The sequence below is a fragment of the Vicia villosa genome, linkage group LG5 (assembly GCF_029867415.1).
Source record: "Vicia villosa cultivar HV-30 ecotype Madison, WI linkage group LG5, Vvil1.0, whole genome shotgun sequence".
NCBI classification, from domain to species: domain Eukaryota; kingdom Viridiplantae; phylum Streptophyta; class Magnoliopsida; order Fabales; family Fabaceae; genus Vicia; species Vicia villosa.
This window is the reverse complement of record NC_081184.1, coordinates 157615660-157637036: the sequence shown is the minus strand read 5'-3', so window position 1 is coordinate 157637036 and position 21377 is coordinate 157615660. Positions and strand designations below refer to the sequence as shown.

Genomic DNA, 21377 nt, shown 5'->3' with positions numbered 1-21377 from the left:
ATCAGGGAAAACCGAAATTCAAGCTCAAATTTAATTAAAATGGATTTTTTCCGTCGACTTCGAGACAAATTTTAATGGGTGTACCTGCGAATATGGGTTTTGTTGATATGTCTACCTAAATTAATATAATTGACATGATTAAAATGATTTCAATTTAAAAAGTTAAGAGATATAACTGAATCGAGATAAAAATAAAGGAAAACAAATATTTAACTAATAAGTTATAAATATCTTATTTTATCATATTCATCAATACTTCATCACTTGGACATCTAAAAAATTTAATTGCAAGAAAATGATCGAAATAGTTAAATGGTAGAGTCCCTGAATTTTAAAAGTGGTCAAAACTAAAATAGGAGACAAAAATATATTTAATAATTTAAATTATCTTCATGATTTGGCATATACACACACCACTCATTAGATATTAGTACCATTTGGTGTAAGTTAAAAAAATAACATAGGAAAGAATAATAAATAAAGTGTGTACCAAAAATAAAATAAGAGTTCTTGTTTATCGTTTTGTCTTGAATAGTAAGAACAAAATAAGAGAAAAAAAAAAAAAAACAAGAAGAAACGGTAGAGTGAAGTTTTGGTTAATTTGATTGTAAACTTAAAAATTAAGCGGTTGGTTGAAAATGCAAATTGAAGCAATTCAGTACAAGTAGAACTAAATCACTGTTAATTGCAACTTCCAAAATTGAATTCATATCAAAGATGTTATCGTTAGGAGGAGGAAGAGGAAGAGTATTCGCATGGCTTTGTGTTTGTGTTTTCGTATCGTCGATTACGCTTGTAGCATCGGAGTGGTTCAAACCGTTCAATGTTAGTTACGATCATCGGGCTCTCATCCTCGACGGTCACCGTCGCTTTCTTATCTCCGCCGGCATTCACTATCCCCGCTCCACTCCCGAGGTCTCCATTTAAAACTCATGACTTGCCTATAAGCTGTTTTGAATTGTAGAAATAGCTTATAGAGAAGCACTTATATGATAAGTATTTATCCTATAAGTGCTTAATTGAGTTGTTTATTCTAATTTGACCTATCAATGAAATAGTAATTGTTAGGGATGATTTGTTTGACCTAGTCTATACATTTTAGGTTTGTTATAAGTGCTTAATTGAGTGCTTATAAGTGCTCATTCTGTCTACCGTGGATTTGTTACAATTGCAGTTGGTTTGTGATTTAATATAAGAGCCTTTAAAACCTAAGTGATGGAAATACAGTATAAAAACCACTACGTGTCTTTAGCTGGCAATTTATTGTGTTTATGTTATGAATATTATCAAGTTTGTGATGTTTAGTTTCTGGAATTTGATTTTATGTGTTTTATGTAATATTAGATGTGGCCTGATTTGATTGCAAAGACCAAGGAAGGTGGAGCAGATGTAATTGAAACTTATGTTTTTTGGAATGGACATGAGCCTGTTAGAGGACAGGTAAAAATTTATTTTCATATCTTGGCGGATAGCCTTATCTTCTTGCTTCGACTGAATGTTTGATATTTATTTATTATTATTATTATTATTTTTATATGCTTGAATGTGCAGTATAATTTTGAAGGGAGATATGATCTTGTGAAGTTTGCAAAGCTAGTTGCATCCAATGGACTCTATTTCTTTCTCCGTATAGGCCCTTATGCATGTGCTGAGTGGAACTTCGGGTCTCTTCCTTTACTCATAATTATCTTATAATTTCTTACTGCCTAAATTTTACATTTCCATTCATAAAAAAAAAAATTGACATTTCCAATTTCTTTGTTTTGTTCATTTATGAATGTCAAATTGAAAGGGAGTCAACTTTTTAGTCATAGACTATAAATTATTGATGAAAAGAAGTGTTAAAGTACACAGAAATAATTCCAACTTTATGGAAAACAAAATAAAATGGATTTAGGTCAAGTTTTAGGAACTATATATATCAATACATGAGCACAACGAATTGTGCAAGTTGTACATTAACTTGTGTAATCATCTCACCTTGTTTAACTTTAAGAGTTGTGATTTCAACTGCAACTTTCTAATGGTCTGCCATAATTTCTTTTAGTTATGAGAATCAGTTTTAAGTTTATTCATAAACAAAGGATTAAAGTAGCTGTATTCTGAAAGTTCTTTTTTTAAAAATAAAACTGAAATCAAAGTAATTCCTGCTTTGTATTAAAAAAAATATGCACAAACATTGTACAAAACTGTTAATGTAAATGGTACTTTGATGGAACCATAAACTAGAAGCTATTTCATGTGATCAATAGTTGTAGTTTTAGATCTATCTTATTTCTTTATTTAGAAAATATGCCTATGATTTTAAGATTTGGCATCCCGATGTACTCCTGTTTTCATCTGTTCCTTTTGTTTTGCTTATGTTTTAGTTGTTTAATTTTTTCAACTCTTAAGGTTATCTTATCCGTAGTTTGCTTATTTCTCTGTAGAAATGCTTAATTTTCTACAAAATATATTAAAAATTTTCAAAAGTTATTTATTGACTTGGGAGCTATGTTTGCAGTGGTTTCCCGGTGTGGTTGCGTGATATCCCTGGTATTGAATTTCGAACAAATAATGAACCTTTCAAGGTAGAATGCTTGCTTGGTTGGTACTGGTTTCTTTTATTTATTTATTTATTTATTTATTTTGACATATAGCTTTTTATTTGTTTCTCCTTTTGTGTCTGTGGTCAATGAACATTCTTGTTATTCCGTCCAAGTTTTAGATTATGATTGACTACGCAAGTTCTTTTTTTTGGTTTGAACTCATCAATTGATAACATCACACAGGACATTGAACAGCTGTGTGTAAATTGTCCTTTGTACTCAATATTTTCAGAGGATGTTCTTCTTTTTATTGGACTTGGAAAGAATTGCCATAACATGGTTTTGATCAACTTTGTTGTTTTCAAAATCTAGGTGGAGATGAAGCGGTTTGTTTCAAAGGTGGTGGATCTTATGAGAGAGGAAAAGTTGTTTTCTTGGCAAGGAGGACCTATAATTTTGTTGCAGGTTAAAAGAGAGTATGGAGTTTGGGTTTTACGCTGATTATTTTATTTTATTTTTTTCATAACTTGAATGATATTCATAGTCTTATTGGGGTATCTAGTATAGGCACTAAAAATGAAAACTGTCTATAGACTCTTGTTTACCTTATTGCACCTGTGCTTCTCTACTCAGATAAGCCTTACTTCTGGTTGGAGTGACCTTTTACCTGATTGTGGATAAATCACACTCTCTGGACTTTTCTTCTAATTTGCTACTCTGTTTCTGATGGCCACCTAAGTAGGTGATATGTATATATGTGTGACTTTCTGAATCGTTAGCGAAGGTTCCTCCATAATTGATATATTAATAGATATTGTATGCTAGGTTTTAATTATCGATTCTTGTTATATACTTGATACTGTATTCTGAATATAAACCCAATTTACGTTGGGTAGTTTTTTATTATTCTTTATTCTGCTGTCATGGAATTAGCACGTGCAAGTGTTAAACTTGATGCTTCCCTTTGTAGAATGTAGTGTTTAACAAGGTGTGTGATTGAATTTTATCAGATTGAGAATGAATACGGGAACATTGAAAGCTCTTATGGCAATGGAGGCAAAGAGTACATTAAATGGGCGGCTAACATGGCTCTAAGTCTTGGTGCTGGTGTTCCGTGGGTCATGTGCAGGCAAACTGATGCTCCATATGAGATTGTAAATTATATCCCGTTTCATTATTGAACAAAATGTGATTTACCTCTTATAAAAAATAAATATGTTCAGTTCTCTCTTTTTTATTATAAAAAAATAAGAAAAAGGGAAACATAGTTAAAATATTTCCTATCTAGAATAACTGATGATTAAATTGGTTTGTTAAATAGATAATATTGTTGTCCACAGATTGATACATGCAATGCATACTACTGTGATGGATTTAAACCAAACTCTCGTAACAAACCAACTTTTTGGACGGAGAACTGGGATGGATGGTATGAACATACTCATCCTTCAAGAGAATTGTCTTTTAATGTGACAGGTGGTTGTCAATAGTGGCTGTAGCAACTGCTGTTGCAGATTGCATTAGTGTAGTAGCCTCCAATATTCACTATTACCTCTTTCAGGAAACCCTAGATTTAACCATGTCTATTACTATCGCTTTACGAAATTCAGAAATTGAAGTTTTACTATGCTTTCTTTGCCATAGTATCTGCCACTGTAACATTTTACGCGGCTTGCTGCTGCTGTGTCATGTTCTAGCATTGTGCTCACAACTTATTTGGCTTTGTTGTGATGAATATTTTCATTGCTTCCCATTGATTTTTGAAGGTATACACAATGGGGTGAAAGATTGCCTCACAGACCTGTTGAAGACCTTGCATTTGCAGTTGCACGTTTTTTCCAGCGTGGAGGAAGCCTTCAAAATTATTATATGGTATGATAGTTGAGTAAAAGTTTTATTTGGATTTTAGACTAAAAGCTCATTTGTGGCTTCTTTGTCAGTGTTCTCATAAATGTCAAATGGCAGATTATGATGGCTAGCCAAAATCCTTCATATAAACATGGCTTTGCTACCTGTGGTGAGTGTAATAAACGCTGTGGCCTGTGGCAGCGGGCACAATCTGCCATGCCATAATGACATGGCGCCACCATGGTAGCAACTTGACAAGATTTTTTGTACCGTGCCAAGCTAAATAGCCATTAGTTATCTAATGGAGAATTCTTGTCCAATATTTGTATTAGAGAGATTTACTACATTGTGTTTCTTTTATCACTTGTTCTTTATTAAGATTAAACAATTTTTTGGTTCCTATAAAATTGACAAATTTTAATATTGATTTCTATTTTAATTTTATTCTTTTTAGTCTATATAAATAGAAATAGTGTGTTTGTATTCTATCACCCCGCGGCCTAAAAACACCATTTTTCTTTTTTTAAGAACTAAAAATAAATAAAAATTAAATATGGATCAAAATCAGAAATCACTAATTTTGTATGAGAAAAAACATATATAACCCTTTTTATTAAATATCACAGTGAAACTGAAAATTTGAAAGCCCGTTACCCAGATTAGAGACATAAGCAAAAAAATGTGCTCTTCAAAACTGAAAAAGCTGAATTAAAGCATATCAAAACTTGAATTCTGGATAGTGTCTATCTTTATTCTTCCGGGGCTTGAAAAAAATAGATTTGGATAAGCAAAAAAAAATAGAGGACGCACTGGATGAATACCATGTAGAGATAATGTACAGTGTAGTGACATCTTTGAACACCGTGTTTCATTTGAGATATTCATTTGAGATATACTGGGTTTATCTATGTCCATTTTATAATTTAGTTTTTATGGATATATGAGTTATGTGTGGCCTGCATCTTGACAGACCTTTTTATGTTTTACAGTATTATGGTGGAACAAATTTTGGCCGCACTGCAGGGGGACCCTTGCAAATTACAAGTTATGATTATGATGCTCCAATCGATGAGTATGGTACGTAAAAGAAAAACAAAGGAATTTACTGTGTAGTTGAAATGTTAGCTAATGTGGGGAGTTATATAACTGTTGAGTGTTGACATGGTTGATGACAATCAACTGATTAACCTTGTTTTTTTACTAGGTCTGCTGAATGAACCAAAATGGGGTCACTTGAAAGATCTACATGCTGCTTTAAAGCTCTGTGAGCCTGCTTTAGTGGCTGCTGACTCACCAACATATATAAAACTTGGTCCAAAGCAGGAGGTTTGAGCCATGGCTGAATAGTTATTATTTAATAAAAAGGGAATAGTGGTGGGAAATGATGACTTTGAATTATGAATATAACTTAATATGATTGATGATTATAATTTGAGACAAGACTAAGTACTAATCCACATTCATAATATTTCAAACCCTGACTAAATAGGAATACGAATCATAATGTTTACAAAGAAATATGGAAACTAATATTAAGAGATAATAAAATAGTGTAAAATACTCTAAATAAGAACTAAGAAGCTAATCCTACTAGATAAACGGCTGAAGTTTTCTTTTTGCTGAAAAACTTGTATATCAATTTCAGGCACATGTATACCAAGCAGATGTCCGCACTGAAGGATTAAACTTGTCTCTGTCTCAAATCTCTAGCAAATGCTCAGCGTTTCTTGCCAACATTGATGAACATAAAGCAGCAGCTGTGACCTTTCACGGTCAAACATACATTATACCACCATGGTCTGTGAGCATATTGCCAGATTGCAGGAATGTGGCTTTCAATACTGCTAAGGTTAGTTATACAAGGGATAACTAATTCTAACCCTAAACTTAGCCCATGCGGTGAAGGTTTCTGCTCCTTGTAACCAATAATTAGCCATATCATATCACTAGTCAATGTGGGATCTCCAGCAATTTTATATTGTGATTGTCTAAAACTTTCTTCTTAAAATATGCAAGGTTGGAGCACAAACTTCAGTCAAACTTGTAGGGTCTGATTTGCTGCCATTTGCATCCATTTTTTTGCCAGCCCAACAATTTGTACACCGCAATAGCATCTCCAATATCTCCAAGTCATGGATGACTACAAAAGAGCCAATAAATATATGGAGTAAGAGCAGTTTCACTGCAGAAGATATATGGGAGCACTTAAATGTAACAAAAGACCAATCTGACTATCTTTGGTATTCAACCAGGTGATTATGCACTCCTGAGTACTCTTCTATGGGTATCATTTTCATTACAAAGCATATCGTACAGTTTGTTTTACTGTTACTTCCTGACTTATGTGTGAATATATGCTTCCTGCTTAAATTCAACCTTTATATTAAGATGGGGGCAACATAGGTTAGACTCTTAAGTAACAACTTGGTCTTAGAAGCTTTCTTGCCATGTTAACAACCAAATTTCCTAAATATGGAGAACGAGATATTCATGTTTCATCCTTACAAAATTAAGAATAAAAGATATAAGATGCATAAAATGACTCCAAAACTGAAGAGCACTCATCTTTGTTTATCTGCCCAAGGGGTTTCCTGGAAGAAACCATGTTCTGAATTCCATAAAATGGCAATCGATTTTTTTCCTTTTAGAATTTGATCAAATAATAATTCAATTGTTTTCTGATTCCATTAATTTCTGTACAAAATGCAGAATATATGTTTCAGCTGGTGATATCTTGTTTTGGAAGGAAAATTCTGCTCATCCAAAACTTACTATAGACAGTGTTCGTGATATACTGCGTGTATTTGTCAATGGTCAACTTGTAGGTAATTAAATATCATGGTACTGAACATATGTTTTATATGAAGATGAGTATTTTTTTTCTATTCCTTAAATTAACGGGAAGTTCTATTCTGAATAATGCACTTTGTTGTGTAGTTTCCCTTGCAAGACTCTTTATTGAATCTAGAGAAGAAAGAAAATGAAAAAGAATTTTATTCTTGTAAAAATTTGAGGTTGAGTCTGATATTGATTGATTCCTATACTGAATAGATAAACTGTACTATCGATACTGAGACAAGCTGCTCAAACTTCAAAGTAGCATAACTATAACTAACAACTAATTACCAACTAGTCTGCTAATAACTGAGTGTGCTACTAAATTAACTGACGAGAAAGTCCTGTAAACTCTCCTGCTAAATCTACTTACATTTTAAATGCACTTCTTTTCTTTTCTTTGCCTCTCACCAATTGGGTTTGAGATAACTATTGCTTAAATTTTGGAATGTATGTATTTCATTTCCTCCTTGTCTTTCAGCTTGTGTTTTTGATTACTTCTACATATATTGTTATATGCATCTCTCACTTTCAATGAACCGTGTCAGTGAAGCGTAATTGGTGTATTCTAATTTCTTTAATAAGATTTTACTATAAATTTTATTTTGAATGGATTTTTAAAAATATTCATTCATTTCGATGATTTTAGTTGACATGTTGTAATAAGAGAATACGGAGGTTTATGTTGTGAAGCACAGTGAGTACATTCCCCCCCAAATGGAAGCATTAGTTATATCATAACTGTTATGCTTTAGAGGTATAATCTTTATGTTCTATATTTCTATATATTCATGTAATTCAATTTCTTTCCAAGTGAAGGTACTTTTGTTGGCCATTGGGTCAAGGTGGTCCAGACTCTTCAATTACAACCAGGCTACAATAATTTAACACTGTTATCTCAAACAGTAGGCTTGCAGGTGAAAATATCTACAGTTTTTTTAACTTGTGTGTAAGTTTGTCGTGTAATATTAACTGAATATGGTGCAACATTTCATAATTTGTACACTTGAATTTGTATAAATACATGAAATACTTTTTTTCCCGATCCAATCATTGAATTGTCATGTTTATTTAGATTCATGGAGTGCAAAGTAATTCTTGATTTTGTTGTCACCAATGTAAATTAGTAATAGATATATACACGTTAGCTTAGTTGTCTGTTAAAACATTATCCAATGGGTATGTATGGATTGTCCAATATGTACAGATAAATATGCATATCATATTCCTTTCCACCTGTATGTCTTTTGCCTTCTTTCTCTACTGTCTTCAACTTACTCTTCTATCTAACATCTGAGAAATAGTGTTTACTTGCTTTACATATATTCCACACTAATCGAATAATGTTACAGAATTATGGTGCCTTCATTGAGAAAGATGGAGCGGGCATAAGAGGTACAGTCAAGATCACTGGATTTGAAAATGGGCATATAGATCTTTTAAAATCATTATGGACCTACCAGGTTTGTATATTATGTGATACTGATTTTCATTTCTTCTGATGCATTAACCTTTATAAATGATAAAGTTTGGTGATAAATAACACATTATTGGATGAGAAATGCTGCACTAGTGGTGTGTTTGCTTGTTACATCATGGTTACATTATCTTTGTTCCAAGTTAATTTACTTGTTTTATAATTTTCATCCTTGTGCTATCAAATTCTTGTGGGATTTTTCATTTTACACCTTTCTTAGGTCCAAGTAGTTTTAAAATACCAACTCTAGTATATTATTTTTATCCTAGGTTGGGCTTCAAGGTGAGTTTTTAAAATATTACAATGAAGAGAATGAAAATGCAGAATGGGTAGAGTTGACTCCTGGTGCCCCTCCATCCACGTTTACATGGTATAAGGTAATTTCAAGCTGTTGAAGTGTTGTATATCTATAAAAACTGTGGTATGCTAATTGTCTATTAAATCAAGCAGACATACTTTGATGTTCCTGGTGGTAATGATCCCGTTGCTCTTGACTTTGGAAGTATGGGGAAAGGTCAAGTTTGGGTGAATGGTCATCATATTGGAAGATACTGGACTCGGGTTTCCCCAAAAAGTGGATGCGAACGAGGCTGTGATTATCGTGGGGCTTACGATTCCGACAAGTGCTTAACTAATTGTGGAAAACCAACTCAAACCTTGTAAGTAGTCTTAAAAGTAGCAAAAAATATTGGTTTCATCTGAATGCAAAACATTTTATGAACAAATTATGAAAAGCCATTCAAGGTAAAGTTTATTTCCCATTCATCTACATTTTACCTTTAGATCCAAATTCCAATGTTATACTAGAATACTGAATAATTCTAAATTATTCTAACAAATACTCCTGATAATCTTGTAATTACTAAAGTAGTAAATTCTCAAGGCTACAACATTCCTTAAATTTGAGACATTGATCAATCTCAGGTACCATGTACCACGATCATGGTTGAAAGCATCCAACAATTTCCTTGTTATCTTGGAGGAAACTGGAGGAAATCCTTTTGGGATTTCTGTCAAGTTACATTCAGCCAGTATAGTTTGTGCTCAAGTGACGGAATCCCATAATCCACCTTTGCACAAGTTGGTGAATGCGAGTCTCATTGGTCGAGAAGTTTCTTCAAATGATATGATACCTGAAATGCAGTTGCGCTGTCGAGATGGACACATAATCTCCTCCATAACATTTGCTAGCTTCGGAACTCCTGAAGGTAGTTGCCAGAGTTTTTCTAGAGGGAACTGTCATGCACCCAGTTCAACGCCTATTGTTTCCAAGGTAAAAAAAACTCCGAAAAAACAGTGCCAAAGTTAAATATTTCCTAACTCTTTTTGGTTTTAGACCCTCTAAATATACTTTTTACATTTTGAAGGCTTGTCTGGGGGAAAGGAGCTGCTCCATTAAAATCTCAAGTGATGTATTTGGAGATGACCCCTGCGAGGATGTTGCGAAAACGTTGTCAGTGGAAGCAAGATGCACATCACCGTCCACTAATGGTTCCTTTCAACTTTGAAGCTGTAAAGAACCTCTAAAATGGGATTTGTATGAGCCGTGTACATACACAGACAAACCTAGCCATGTACTATAATCCAAAATATCTCTTGTTTGTGTTACTGGTTGATTGTATAAAAAGATACTTGGTTGGATGTATATCAGAAGTTTCTATACGGAAAAAAGTCTTCTTACTTGAAAGACTTTTAAGTTATATAAATAAATATTTTGGTATTCAGGAAATTTATGAATATGGTGGTATTCAATAAAAAATGTGTTACTATATATCAATATTCAACTGAAATTTTTCATCATTTATTCTTGTAACGTTAAACATAAAATTCTTATTCATTATTCCACTAAATGTGATTTCAGTGGATCATTAAAAGTCTTTTATGGTGTCTGTCTCATTGCTTATATGGTCATCTTTTTGTGGTGTCCGTCTCATTGCTTATATGGTCATTTTTGTCAGAATCCTAATTTGAGTATGGTTCATTAACATTGAAATTAATCGAAGTAATGCAATAAAAGAAATTACCCAAGTAATGCCAACCAACATTATCTTAAAATCATCCGACTAGTTTTTTCTTGACAATATGAAAACGTGCATAGTAAAAACTGTTTATTTTTCCTTTGTATATCCCTACCATCAGAAACATTCATGTAAAACTACTACATTGAGGCTTGCTAATAACACACACAGGACACTCGCAAAATCCAGAAAAATAACTTAAACATTCATCTTCCGAAACCAGGGCACAATAATTTATACACAGACATCTTGAAAATAATTTTCAGGAACATTTTATTCTGGCGAGCTAAACAGTTCTTGATGACAACAGTTTCCCAGAAAATAGTTATCCCAATCAGTAGGAAGGGTAGCTGTGCTTCACTTCAAACGTCTGATGTTCTTTGTAGCATTAATAATCTTCTGACCTATCTCAGGGTGATTGAACTTCAACAATTTCTCAAGTTTGAGAGATGCTTCCGAAAAGCTGTTATCCTCAATACATGACTCTGATTTAAGAGCAAAATGAATCTCATTTACATCCTCGTCAAATTGGAGGCAAAAGACATGGCTGAAGACCTATGTCAAGACAACAGAAATTAAATAATAATAATAATAATAATAATAATAATAATAATAATAATAATAATAATAATAATAATAATAATAATAATACACAATAATTAGTCTCTAAATACAGTAATCAACACAATGACCATGCTGTTAGTGGACAAGCCATGGTATAACGAGTTGTTACACTATCAGCAGATCAAAATTAAATATAAAATGAATAGTTTCATGTTGTATAGCAATATATACAGGGTGAAACATTTTCAACAAACAAGAACAATAAAATGCCTCCCCTCTTAGTGAAAAATATGAAATGTCATACTAGAAAGAATCAAAGCATGGATCAACAGTTATCATACTAATAATTTGTTTGTACCTTTTTCATTTTCAAGAGAGCCGTTTCCTTGATGGCTTGGGACCGCGACACCAAATTGACAACAAAGAGACCTTCCTCTGAAAGTTTTTCCTTTACAGTCTCAAGAAAAGATTCTTCCAGAAAATCCGGGGCGGGGCATGCCAGTCCAGAGCTGTCCAGAATATGTAATGGTTAAGTAGCATTCATTAAATCATTAAATAAACAATACACTATTGTAGCACCCTTTTATGGCCGTCTATGATAGCCTAATGTAATAACTAAATGCATAGATTTCACCTTGGGTCTGAAGAGTCAGCATCAACAATAATTATATCAACTTTTGTATCTTCTACACCTTCTGCATGAGAAGTAGTTGAACTACCATTTGCTCCAGAACTAGTACTCTCTCGAATAAATTGAATCCCATCAGCTATATGCACCTGGATACCCAATACAATTGAATTTAATTTAGTAGAGAATATTATGAAATCCCCATCATAAAACTGATTCATCAAAATCATAAATTTTATTGTGGTTGTCTTAATATTCTGGAAACTGGTCAGGTGGTCCGGTCCCAAATAAAAACTGAACTAGTTTTTTTTTTTTTGCTGTGACGACATTTTACAATTCTCCATACATGTAATAAAGTAATGCTAAATCAAAATATCTGTTTGCAACTGTCAACATTATTTAGTTTGTATCAGAATTGATTTTTCCTCTAAATCTCAGTTTTACTTCAAGTGGTAAAAAGTATATTTACAGAGTTTTCCAGAAAACTTGCTTAGAGTAAAAAGTTCAAATATAGAGTCAATTTTAATAAAAGGTATTTAACAAAATCATTTTTAATCAAAATCGTGTATAGGGAAAATGCTTTCCCAAACATAAGCTACGTTTATCAAAGCTGAGAAGAGAAGGTCACAGAAGACTATTAACTACCTTTAAGCGTTTATCCTCAACAAAACTGAAGTATTCCCTTGCAATATGAGCAACTACAGGGTCTAACTCTACTGCCTGTGGATATTTATAACTAATATCAAGCCAAATGATATCATAGAAAATCATTCTAAAAATAATCATTTAGAATTGGGTCTAGACAAAATTTGTATTGCCCCTAGCCTCATAACTGAAATAATATAGCTTACCTCGATTTCCAAAACAGGGATACAACTGTGAAGAAACATGGGAAGTAAACCTGCTCCAAGACCTATGATTACAGCTTTTACCTGAGATATGGCACTGGGTAACTAAGAATACATTATAGCAAAACCATGTTTCAAAGCATGTAAAGAATGTCATAACATGTTAATTTTGCCTGTAAATTCTATTTTCTATTAAAATTCAACAACAAAAACCATAGATGTTTAACTTTTTTAGAAAAAGAAATATTATTAAAAAGAGAAAAGATCAAGAGAAAAGGAAAAAAAAATCCTTGTTAAATTGCTTTTACTAAAACTGTGAACATGAAAACACCTGTTGAGTATAATTTTGAGTGTGGTATCATTGGAGTGGTACATTCTATGATGCCACACAGTGAATGCCACACAGGATCAAGAAATAGTATTTACAGTATGTGTAGTTACAACAGATCCTGGATAGAATATTATGGCGGAAGTTGATCGATCCATGTAGTCAACCCCATAGTGTGATAAGGCTTGGTTTTTGTTGTTGTTTAGTTACAGCAGTAAGAACATGAGGTAAATTGGACTGAGTTAGGATTGGAGGAAATGGCAGAAGTGAGAATTGAAAAGCCTATCATTGTATACAACTCATCCAAAAGCAATTTCATGGAAAACCTAAGTGTTGACAAAGCACGAGTTAGGATGGAACTCAATAGACATTGTAGTTCTCGGGAATTTTTCTTACGTTTATCCAAATATTTTGATTATGTGAGGGTTTGTATAGAGTTCTGAAAGGCAAGACTTATTAGAGTATATGCAGTGTATCTGTCTAGGATAAGCCAAGTTAGTTACAATGATGTAACAATTTGGACTAGCTTCATTATGATTATAACAGCATTAGTGTAACTAATGCATAGAAGCTAGTGGTCCTATATATAACCAACTGCACACATCTTGTAGTTTAGTTGTAATTTCATAACAGATAGCAACAAAATTCTCTCTAGTTACACTAATGCTGACTCAGCATTAATAATCATAATGGAGTGAGTTCTAGTTTGCTGCAGGATTGTAACTAACTTTTATCCTAGACAGGGAATGTAGATACGCTGCATGTACTCTAATAAGATTGGGTTTCTAAAGAAAGGAAAACCAGGAGGAAGTGAAGGATGAAGAAGAAATGTCTTTCCTCCTATTACCAACTACAATTTGGTCTGTTCCTTCATGTGGAGCAGGTTGCTGAATATTCTAGACTTCAGATGTGAAATAGTTTGAAGCGCCAATATTGGGGTATCAGCTTTGACAAAAATCAGTTGTTGTATACATGGATTGTAAGAGTTCCAAAGATCAGACAAAAGTTGAGAAATACAAATTCTGAATCTACGGAAGTATGTGAATTTTCATTTATGAGAAGAGAAAATTTCTGTTTATATACTGAGTAAGTTAGGGGCTCTTTCATAGCAATCAGAAATAACTGAATGAAAGTTACTAACTCTGACTCTAACTATTCTAGCTAACCAGACTAGTTTTAAAAGAAGGAGAAAAAAATACATCGTAACTTATAAAATCACCTGCCACACACCCCCTTAAAAGTGTTCCTCATGTAAATCAAAAATTAAGAGGAAAATTACACAAGAAAAAGGAATTTCTTGTATAGAAAATTTAATTTATAAACAATCAATTACTAGTCAGTAAGTGATTGCTCATAAACTGCTTTTGGAACATCCTTGACGGCTTGACCATACACGAGAGGTAAAGTTTGTAATTTTCCCAAATAAAAGTAAATACTTGCCGTTTTCCCACTTGATGCAACATTTTCCATGTAAGAGGATATTAACGTGAATCCTGAAATAATCCCTGAATGATAAGAACTAGCTACATAGCCATGATAGACAGTCAACTGGTTATCTGCTCCTGCAACACCAATAGTAAACATTATAATGGCAAAAGTCTGAAGTTATAAAGGCAGTAAGCAAAATATTGTAACATAAAAAATAGTGAATAGATTTTTTTTATAAAAAAAAATACTCTGATAACAGAATTAACTTAAAATTCAACAAATGCTAAAGAAGATGCTATCTCCATCAAAATCAAGTTTGACACTACAAAAGAGCAAACTATGAACACAACTTAAACATTTTTTTCATGAAACAAATAGAATATGTTTTCAAAATTAATTACACTTTTAAAAAGGGTGGTTTTAATTTTGGAGTAATATGGAGTTTGATGTCAATAGATTTTACAATAATCCCATGCTTAAAAGTCAGGTGAAATTCTTCAGATCATTATGTGAGCAGTGTCCAATTGAGCCCAGTAGTAATCAAATAGACTAGGAAAGAATAATTATGGCAATGTTTCGAGAAGCATATTATTTTATGGTTTAATATAATTTCCAACGAGCCTTCCAAACCCCTACACCGACTAGACATTGTTTAGGCCAGATTTCAAACTAGGCATCAAAACATTTGGCCTATCATCAAAGGCAAAGGAAGCACAGCAAAGAAGTATGCAAAACTATACTGCTAAATAAAGTATTTCCAATGATACTTGTGAGGAAAAAAATATTAGAGATATAGAGGGGAAACTATCATGAGGTCCACATTCCTCTTAATCGTATACAATATATTAACTATAAGGAATTGGCAAGTTGAGAAATGAATATTAAATAGTGAGTTCAACTAATACCATCATTCTTTCTTTGAGACCCACCTTTCTTAGATTTAGAGGATGAGTTGGCTTTCCTCTTCACTGTCTCACCAACCAATTTTGTAGAATGTTCATCTATTAGCAAAGTTTCAGACTGGACCAAATTTGCAGCTCTTTCAAATACAAGGCGTCGAAACATCAACTCTTGAGAAGGAAAGATACAACTGACTTCACTGTCAACATTTTCATAAACTACATCTTCAACAATAATTGATCCAGTTAATGGAGATGTGGTCTGCAAAACACAGATAATTATGGATGATATTATGAGAATATGATGATAATTTAAGATAAAGCAGGTGAATCACTTGAATGAGTATCCAATATATGAGGATCCAGTTAATGAAGATGTTTACACTTCACACGTGATCATTTAGCCATTCTATTGACATCTTTCCTTACTTTTAGACCTTGCCACGGGTAGTACTTTAGGATTACTTGGTTCAGCATTACTCGTGTTTTTGGAACATTTCTTTGCCACAAAATTAAAATAGCATAAAACTGCTTATTTAGTGTTGAGTGCTGAGTGGTGAGTGCATGTGCATGTATCTCACTAACATGTATATTGACAGACACGGCAGCTATCTGCATTAAATTTATCTTCATTGTTACCTTCTGTTTTATTCTTTTGTTTAGGAAGGTTCATTAACCTATTTTCTCTTTCTAACATTTTCTCTTCATATTCTCGCAAAAGTTGTTCTTATATTAAAACAAAAATGAGTAAAAGCTAAGAAAAGGAAAAACACAGCAATAACTCTCTAGAAACCAAGTAATGTAGAAGTAGGTTACTTTTATACACACGAATCAGGTTGATAAACTGTGCCCTTTTTTTCCATGCAGTACATTTAAATTGCAATTAAGGAGTCGCACTTCAACAAAATAAAAACATAGAAATAGCATTTTGGCTATTGTTTTTAACCTGGTGAACAATATTTCGCTTCTTGATCCCATCACTTGCCATCAAGAAACTGCACACATTCAAGAATTTATTTATGAGAAAAACCACAATTCATGAGCGTAAGCATGACAACACCACCTAGAAAGATGGCTTAAAATATAGTAATAACAGTTAACACATTTGAATATTTTAGCATCAATAGATTTAACAGAGCAATGAATACTTCGATTAAAATTGTTCAAAATGGAGGAAAACTGGTACAAGATACGAACGGTATTTGAGCTCCACTGTCATTTTCATTAGGTTCCAATTGTTTAACCAGTGGAGACAAGTCCTTCTGAAAAGGGTTAACAAATGAAATTCAGTAATAGTTAAGCTGTTAGAATGGTGTGTTCGTGGAAGCATAACCTAAGATGAGGTTTATACCTTAATCTCATCCATGGTGGCATTAGTATGGCTGGTGTCCAAGAAAACCTAAAATCGAGATTTGCTCAAGAACTTCAATTATAAGAGTAACAAACAAAAAAAAAAACTAAAAAGTAACAGCAAATGTCATTTCATCAAGTTAATGACATAGTACCATTATGAGACGAGCTGCTTTAGAGCTTCTGACCACCATCCATTGTCCTTCTTCAGAAAAGAAGAGCCATTCAGGAGCACGGATCTGGGATTTAACATTCAGATATGAAATTCAATCATAATGCATATCGCTGCTAGTCTTGATCCAAAAACATATATTATAAGACAAAAGAGAAACAAATGAAGGAAGAAAACAATAAATGGTAAAAAATCCTTCCACCCGCCAATCACTGAACTAGTATCCATATGGCCTACATTGTTTGCAATAGCATTAATGTGATCCTAGATGCAAGCATAACTACACAACCAAACCTCGTCCGATCAGATGAGGTTTGTTATGCTGCAAAGACACACCTTAGGCACAATGAAAACCCCGCAGTGATATGTAAATGGGTCAGACTGTTCTTCAGCGTCAAGAACTACGGCTCTATAAGAGAAAACAGAGCATCCTTGGCCACCCAATGTCAGTTGCAACCGCCGACCTTGGGAAATTTTTGTCAAATCCTCTTGCACATCTTCCATAGAGTATAATTTATCAGAGCTACTGGATAATTTTTCACGAACTTGGTTCTCATTTTGAAGAAACTCACGAAGTCCCAAAGCCTAGAGAAAGGAAATAAAAAAACATAAACATTAGATAATAGATAGTAAAAGAGTATGTAATAAATATTAACAGAATGGAATATAGCTATAAAATATCTCATACAATCTAAAGTTGTGAAGCACGGGAACTCCATTTTAGATAAAGTACCAGGTACTTGTACGCACCGAAGTCGTACCAATTTTTTTTTCAAGTTGGGACACCAACCGGTACACATTTGGTACCACGTACTCAACTTTTTTAATTTTTTTCATGATATAATTTGGATTTTTTTTTTACTGGGTAAAAATTAGGTTACTGATTCTATTTATAAATGAAAAAAAGTGAAAGAAAAACTAATCTATTGCATTTAAACTTCTTTCATACCCAAGTTCTTCACCTTCTATGTCGAGAGAAATTGTAGCACATATAGATTTATTCATTCATTGAAAAGAAATAGACTCATAGTATGTTTGGATACACGTCCAACACTCTTTTCGCGCGATTCAAAGCTATGCTACCGTGAAAATTGAGAAGCTACGAAACTAAGCTTTTGCGTTAACGCGAAAGTTCACCGTGCTTTTGGCAATTCCAACGCGTATCCAAACACACTATCAATCCAAAGAAGGCTGAGGATTTGGTTTTTGTTCGTACAAATCTCCGTCTTCTCTCGGAAAAAGAGTAAGGTTTATAACGAAGGAGCAACAAAAATGTTAGATATTGGTGGAGATGAATGAGATTTATTTTGATGGTGCAGATATTCTTGAAGTTGCTAGTCTTTCTCTCGATGAACCTGAACTAGAAGCTGCTCTTTTTAATGATATTGGAGATAAAAATATTAATATTCAGTCATAATTTCATGATTTATTGATACTTTTTAAGTGTGATTTATTTATGCTATTGCGTAGATATTAACTTTTTTAAGTAAATTCTTTTTTAATTTTAATATTTTGTTGTTATTTAAATAATATAATGTTTTTGTTGTTTTTATAATTATATTTTAAAGAATTTATACTAACGTACCCGTACCTTGGTTTTTCTAAAAATGTTGTATTCCGTACCGGGTACTGGGTACTCACCCGTACCTATGCAACGCAGATCTAAAGAATATCTTTATAATTATACGCATATACAATAGAATTAGTATGTCGAATAATTGACAGGCAACCTAGAGTTATCCTTATCCCTAATTTTATTATGGTTTTTAATCTATTTACCTTTCCTAATTTGATTAGGGTTACTGTATTAGTGGTGTTGGGCTTGTATTAGTAGTAGCGTAGTACTATTACTATTTACTACCCATTGCTTAACCCGGTTTTATCTATAAGTATACAATATTGATGTTTAATACTTTACATGCATCTAATTGATCCATTCTCAAATTATTCAGAGCATATATCTATGTTCCTCCTGCCCTATCTAAAATAAACAAAATAATAATTGCTCTCTATACACACACATATTACTCTTGGCAGCTTAAAAAATAATATGTATGCAGCTAAAAAATCTCAAGTACATCCTTCCTTGAATACTTATTACAGGAAAGAACTTGTGCACTTGACTAACTGAACAAAAAAGCATAATTAACCCAGATATTCTACCTGTTTTGAATTACAATGAAGGGAAGTATTATGAAGTAACGATGTAATCTGGTGTACTGTAGTCGACAGCTCCTTCTCCACAACCACCATAAATGTTTGAAGTTTGCTAGAAGGGTCCAAAGGTATGGCATCAACACTCATTTTCCACCCAAGTCGAAACTTTGAGAAAAGTATATCTGAAAAGAGTGAATTGCCAACTAATAAATTTCCCTTTCCAAGTTCACTACAATCAACGTAAAATCAAATTAACAGAAAATAGCAGGCGCAATTACATGTTTCAAGAGATAGGAGTAGTTTTGCGATAAAATGTTCGCATTGATTTGCAACACTAAAAGCATAAAATACTTGCAGAAGATCAACCGAAAACAGAACACCATCACAACCAGGCAGTGTTTTCAATAACATTTTCCACAGTCTACGCAACATATACTTTTCGCATTTTTAAAGTCAAACAGAATAGATGAATAAACTAACCGAGTACATGAGGTTCGGCCAAGGTAAGGCACACAAACTTTCCCCCAGGCTTTAAAACTCTCTTGACCTAAAACACAATCCAGAACAATTTCACAAATAGCAAACATTCAAATTCAAAATCCACCACAAATTAATTAGATAAATAGATAAAAAGAAAATAAATAAATAAATAAATAAATAAACCTCAGAGAGATACTGATTTCCCAAACTAGGACCAAGCTCTGGCTCCATCAATGCATCCAATCCACCTTTATCAATAACAGCACCGAAAGACTCATCTTCAAACTGCATGGCGGTGATGTCCATGACACGCCACCGCATGAGAGGCCGAGCACGGATGTTACTTCGGAGCATATTGGAAATAACAACTTTGGAGAAATCAACGTTAGTGATCGAAGTGTAGCCGGCGTCGTAGAGGTGTTCGGAGAGGCGAGAGTTGCCGCAAGCGGGGACGAGGATAGGAAGAGACGACGGAAGAGGAGTTAGGGTTTGGAGGAGGGAGATGAGTGGATCCCTTAGGTGAGGCCATTCGGCGTACCATTCGAAAGAGTCGGGGCGGATGGTGAAGAAATTGTCCCAATTATCTTTGCTGGTGAAGTCGCCGAGGGTTTGTAGAAGATCCGTCTTCTTCGTTTTGCTTTTTGGTCCCATTTTGTTGATGCTGGTAGAGTGTTTGGAGTGTTCAGGCTCTCAAACGCTTACACTGTCTGTTGCTACTCGCTCAGCTTGGGGTTTTAAAAACATAGATTGTTTATGTTTCATTAAACACTTATTTATTATAATTAGTACTTTCACCCATGCATCCCACGCACGGGACAAAATATGGATGGATATTGCATTTTTATAAAGAAAAATATGAATATAAATTAACAAAACATATAAAAATAAATAAATATCACAAAATTTGAATACAACATAAAAACATAAATTTTCTTTTTTTGAGTCGAACGAAATTCTAAAGAGTAAATTCATGGTGATACTTGGAAGAAAAAAATTAAATATGAATGAGAATGTAATGCAATCAACAATTAAAAATAATAATCGATAATAATTATATTATAACAATTTTTTTAAATAATAAGTGACGTCCACCTGCAAGTTTAAACATGATATAAATTAATAAAATGTGATCGTACCTGGTCAAATGGATTTTTCTGGTCTACAACAAGCTGGATCTTTGTAAACAAGGGGGTGTACCTGCAACGTACTCTGATGCCAAAGTGAAGAGAAATAGCATTCAGAGTGCAAATACAAAGTAAGAGCGAGAATGAATGATGTTACCTGCATGTTGCTACTCCGCCTACTCGCTCAGCTTGGGGTTTTACAAACAATGATTATGTAATGTTTCATTAAACACTTATAATAACTAATGCAATAGGAATTTAAAACTAATGCAATCAACAAAATTAAAGATAATAATTACATTATAATAAATTTCTTTAACCCTAAATTTCTAAATTGTTTGATTTTGGTCTCTCATGTTTAAATTGTTTGATTTTGGTCCCCTAAATTTTCTAATTGCTTAATTTTTGTCCCTTAAGTTTTTAATTGCTTGATTTTAGCCCTTCAAGTTTGCCTCCTTTTACATTTGATAGTCCCTTAATAACATGTAGACTAAATTTCTCTTTCTTTATTGTTTTTTCTTTTTTTTTTATTTAAATTTTCTTCTTTACAATTCTATTTTTAATAGCTAAGCTTTGAATGTTAAAATATACGGACAAATATGCAATATTCCTTATAAAAAATTGAAATTCTATATGACTAATAGGATTGTTAGACTTTGGGACTTTATGCTTAACTATGAGGAAGTTATTGGC

At 33.1% G+C, this 21377-nt stretch overlaps 2 protein-coding genes across 3 annotated transcripts; one reads left to right on the top strand and one right to left on the bottom strand.

The window, feature by feature from the left end:
* The first annotated feature begins 526 nt into the window (after positions 1 to 526).
* Positions 527 to 10465, top strand: LOC131603428 (beta-galactosidase 9). The gene is made up of 19 exons (XM_058875728.1): positions 527 to 915; positions 1345 to 1440; positions 1552 to 1664; positions 2504 to 2570; positions 2901 to 2993; positions 3539 to 3682; positions 3869 to 3957; positions 4295 to 4400; positions 5366 to 5453; positions 5581 to 5702; positions 6022 to 6225; positions 6393 to 6628; positions 7086 to 7201; positions 8031 to 8128; positions 8564 to 8674; positions 8958 to 9065; positions 9139 to 9347; positions 9613 to 9961; positions 10056 to 10465. Exons 1-19 carry the CDS (start codon positions 718 to 720, stop codon positions 10194 to 10196), a joined length of 2688 nt encoding a protein of 895 aa, XP_058731711.1. The 5' UTR covers positions 527 to 717; the 3' UTR covers positions 10197 to 10465.
* A 252-nt stretch (positions 10466 to 10717) lies between these two features.
* On the bottom strand, positions 10718 to 20309 carry LOC131603429 (uncharacterized). Of its 2 annotated transcripts, none has more exons than XM_058875730.1 (15): positions 19744 to 20309; positions 19561 to 19627; positions 19087 to 19262; positions 17260 to 17508; positions 16907 to 16990; positions 16753 to 16800; positions 16599 to 16663; positions 16348 to 16396; positions 15432 to 15663; positions 14515 to 14630; positions 12750 to 12830; positions 12544 to 12618; positions 11905 to 12047; positions 11629 to 11779; positions 10718 to 11261 (listed from the first exon to the last, which is right to left on the bottom strand). In XM_058875730.1, exons 1-15 carry the CDS (start codon positions 20209 to 20211, stop codon positions 11064 to 11066), a joined length of 2202 nt encoding a protein of 733 aa, XP_058731713.1. In that variant the 5' UTR covers positions 20212 to 20309; the 3' UTR covers positions 10718 to 11063. The 2 variants fall into 2 exon arrangements, with proteins under 2 accessions (XP_058731713.1, XP_058731712.1); XM_058875729.1 differs by having other exon boundaries at positions 14515 to 14636; positions 19744 to 20308.
* Positions 20310 to 21377: the final 1068 nt, after the last annotated feature.